Raw genomic sequence first — 3,841 nt, forward strand, 5'->3', positions numbered from 1 at the left:
ACAGGGATGGTACAGGGAGGGAGGAGGGAGGGGGGTTCAGGATGGGGAACACGTGTATACCTGTGGCAGATTCATGTTGATGTATGGCAAAACCAATACAATATTGTAAAGTAATTAACCTCCAATTAAAATAAATAAATTTATATTTAAAAATAATAAAGGAAGATTTAATTCAAAGCAGAAATCTTAAGGATGAAGCATTCATTTGAAAACTAGAATTCTGGAATCTACAAAGACATATTACTTCAGTCCTTAAGGATCTTGTAAACCAACTGAGTAGACAAAACAGAAATACCTATCTCTTCATGCATGAAAAACCAGAAAGGGAGACTCAAGTAATAGGCACAGTTCAGCATGCTTTGCAGATAAGAACACTGAAATTCAGAAATTAAATGACTTGGCCAGGTACATGATGTATTCAGCTGGTTAGTGTCAGAGACAGATGGCTGAGGTCTCATGATATCCTGTCAAGAACTTTTCCCTATATACAGTTGTTTCACAAAGACAGGGATCATTTTTCATGGGCATAAAGGTACTAACATTTGTCTTAAATATGATTTTTAAAATATAGTATTTCTGTAGGAAAAAACATAAAATTTTAAAAAGTATTTGGATAATTGTGATACTGTCTTCAAAGTACCCTTCTTTTTCCTTCACAATAGTGCACTTCATCATGCAATTATATGAAATTATATCACATGCAAAATTGATCCCTTCCTCTCCAGAATCATTATAATTTTAAACTCTTTATTATTATTGGCATAAAATATGCTATTACAGTTCTCACATTAAAAAAAAAATTCCTCTTTAGAATCCACAGCCACCCTGGACTATCAAATTTCTCTGCTCCCATTCATTTAAAAACTCCTTGAAAGTGGGGTCTAAACTCACTACATCCAATCCTTCTCTTTCTTTTCTCTCTTGAATTCATTCTCACCCCTATCACATCATCACAATTTCTTTGATCAAGATCACCAGTTATCTCTGCTTTATCAAACTCAATGGCCAGTCCCTCTATATGTCTGCCCACACAGAAATGGCACTGGACCTGCTAGAACATGGATCTCAGTCTATATAGCTTGTATTCTTCACTCAATAGTTAAAGACTTTACATTCTGAGCTTATTTCTTTTTAATTTATGTAAGCAAGCATCAGTTATAAATTTTAAAAATGTATGAAAAATGGAGGACTATATGAGCATGAAAAAATCATAAAGCCTTGAGAAGTTAGTGAGACTCAAGTTTACCTGAGCACGATGATATTACTGAGGTTGTAAATACGTACATGCGAATCCCTTTTCTCTTTTTTCATGAGACAGTGACAATCACCTTAAATCCATTAGGTCATTCTCATTACACATCTGCTCCATAAATAAAGGTGTAGGCATCTTAGAACAATTTGGGTGTTACCCTTAGAAGGATGATCAAGCACCACTTAGACTCACCAAGGATAGTTTCTTCTGAAAGGGTGTGTGAACAGTGTCATTGGCCAGGACCTTTTTCAGAACTTTTGTCTTTTGAGGGTTTAAAAGGAAAAACTCTCTGTACCCTGATGTTGAAACCTCAGGGAAAAAAGATAGTGTGTCCCTGATCTTGGGCAATAGCGTGCCTGTGCATGTCTGTGTATGTGAAGTGATATAGCTGAGTGTTAAGAGTTACAACTGTGAAAGCCCAACAGAGAGCTCTTTTCAGGTTTTGTATGACCCATCTTCCACACTGTGAGGGCAGTGATATAGGTTGGTAGATTTCTCCCACCATCCACACACCTCTCTAGTCCAGAAAAGCCCACATGAAATGAAGTGAAAGTTGCTAAGTCATGTCTGACTCTTTGTGACCCCATAGAATTTTCCAGGCCAGAATACAGGAGTGGGTAGCCTTTCCATTCTCCAGGGGATCTTCCCAACTCAGGAATTGAACGCACGTCTCCTGCATTGCAGGTGGATTCTTTACCAGCCCACATGGTTCTTGGATAATTGGAAGCTGTTGCTGCTAAGTCGCTTCAGTTGTGTCCGACTCTGTGCGACCCCATAGATAGCCCACCAGGCTCCTCCGTCCCTGGGATTCTCCAGGCAAGAATACTGGAGTGGGTTGCCATTTCCTTCTCCAATGCATACATATGTGCTAAGTTGCCTCAGTCGTGTCCTACTCTGTGCGACCCTATGGACAGCAGCCCATCAGGCTCCTCCATCCACAGGATTCTCCAGGCAAGAATACTGGAGTGGGCTGCCATTTCCTTCTCTCCCTTATTAAGGGAGAGCTTCAAAAATGATACCTTTCCTTTTTTTTTATTTTCCTATAAGTGGTGGTGGATGTTGATAGTTGGAGGATAGATGAAATAATTTTTTAAAAGTGAAAGTGGCAGAATTTTCCTTAAATATACATAAGTTTAAATTTGTACATGTATAATAGTCTTTAAAATAATTTATGATGTAGTAGAAAAAGATCGCATAGTTTCATGATGCTACATACAAGGAACAGATGGTATGAGTCACAAGAATGGCTCTTTGGTTTGGTTTTCACCAAACCAAACATGATATATATTGAGAGAAGGGTGAGGGGATGAGTTCGATTGGGGCATGGAGCAGCCATAATGCATTTAGGGGATAGCGTCCATCTAGAGTGGAGTAGAGGATAATTTGGTGAGATTGGACTTTTCCCAGGCACTAAATTGATGGTAATTAATAACTGAGTAAGCAAGACTCACAAGAGCTCTAATAAACTTACCGGCGGAAGCAGTGAGCTGCCGTGAGCAGCCACGTGTTACTGATGAGGCTGGCTCCACACTGATGGCCAGCCCCTATGAGCTGGAGGCTGGCCTGCCACGGCCACTCCCCTTCCAGAGCTGCTTCACTTCCTTGGACAATTCTTTCAGTAGACGCAAATGCTGGTAATGGCATGTATGAAGGTGTCATCCTTATTCCACAGCCTGTCACAGAAACAAGTGTTACCTTGATTTCATGAAAACAAGGGGAAAAAAGCACACCCCGATTTGCATTGGGCACAGATGCTTAGAGGGTCCATTGAACCTGTTGCTGTTTAACCCATTTCTAGCACTCAGTCTCTGGGGTTATTTTCTAGGGGTGCTACTATTCCCAGAGAGGTACAAAAGAAATATTTACCAACATTTCAAGGTATCCAAACCAGAATGAACTTCTGCCTCTATATGGAGCATATACAGATGAATAGATAAATAGATAATTTAAGAGCATAAAAATGTGTAGATCCTCTGCTGAGAGTTTTAGATACATGTGTAGCAAAACACTTTTTAAATGAGAAAACTCAGCCCGGGAAAAAGAACATAAATTACTGAAGGTAACACAGCTGGCAAGAGACAGAGTTGTATATTAGAAGGATTAGAAGGATCTAAGTCGAAATTTATATTCTTACTACTGAGAGAGTGCAACACTGAATGTCAGCCATGATTCTGCCTTGACATAAATCTGTACATTGTCTTTGAAAAGCCCTGAATTTTAACCATCTTAAATATTAATGAGTATCTTGCTTTTCTAAAATTTAAAAAGACTAGTTTTTTTTTTTTAACATATTCTGATTCCCTGATAACAAATTCTCAGTTGATTAGACTTCAACCCTAAATAATACCTGGAAGTGTATTAGTATACTTTATTAATGTGTCTTCTAATTATTAATGTTTATATTTTTATTAACAATACACTTTTTTTTTAGTTTTATTTTATTTTTAAACTTTACAATATTGTATTAGTTTTGCCAAATATCGAAATGAATCTGCCACAGGTATACCCGCGTTCCCCATCCTGAACCCTCCTCCCTCCTCCCTCCCCATACCCTCCCTCTGGGTCGTCCCAGTGCACCAGCCCCAAGCA

The 3,841-nt window shown here is 38.7% G+C and overlaps 1 protein-coding gene across 1 annotated transcript in view; it reads right to left on the reverse strand.

Annotated features, from left to right (window-relative positions):
• LOC104995186 (transmembrane protease serine 11F-like) overlaps positions 1–3,841 on the reverse strand; it is a 115,961-nt gene that overhangs the window by 10,224 nt on the left and 101,896 nt on the right. The window contains exon 7 of the mRNA XM_010848912.1: positions 2,724–2,925. Within this exon, the coding sequence (XP_010847214.1) occupies positions 2,724–2,925 (202 nt within the window). The remainder of the gene's footprint in view (positions 1–2,723; positions 2,926–3,841) is intronic.

The sequence above is a fragment of the Bison bison genome, unplaced genomic scaffold, assembly GCF_000754665.1.
Source record: "Bison bison bison isolate TAMUID 2011002044 unplaced genomic scaffold, Bison_UMD1.0 scf7180017864279, whole genome shotgun sequence".
Classification (NCBI taxonomy): domain Eukaryota; kingdom Metazoa; phylum Chordata; class Mammalia; order Artiodactyla; family Bovidae; genus Bison; species Bison bison.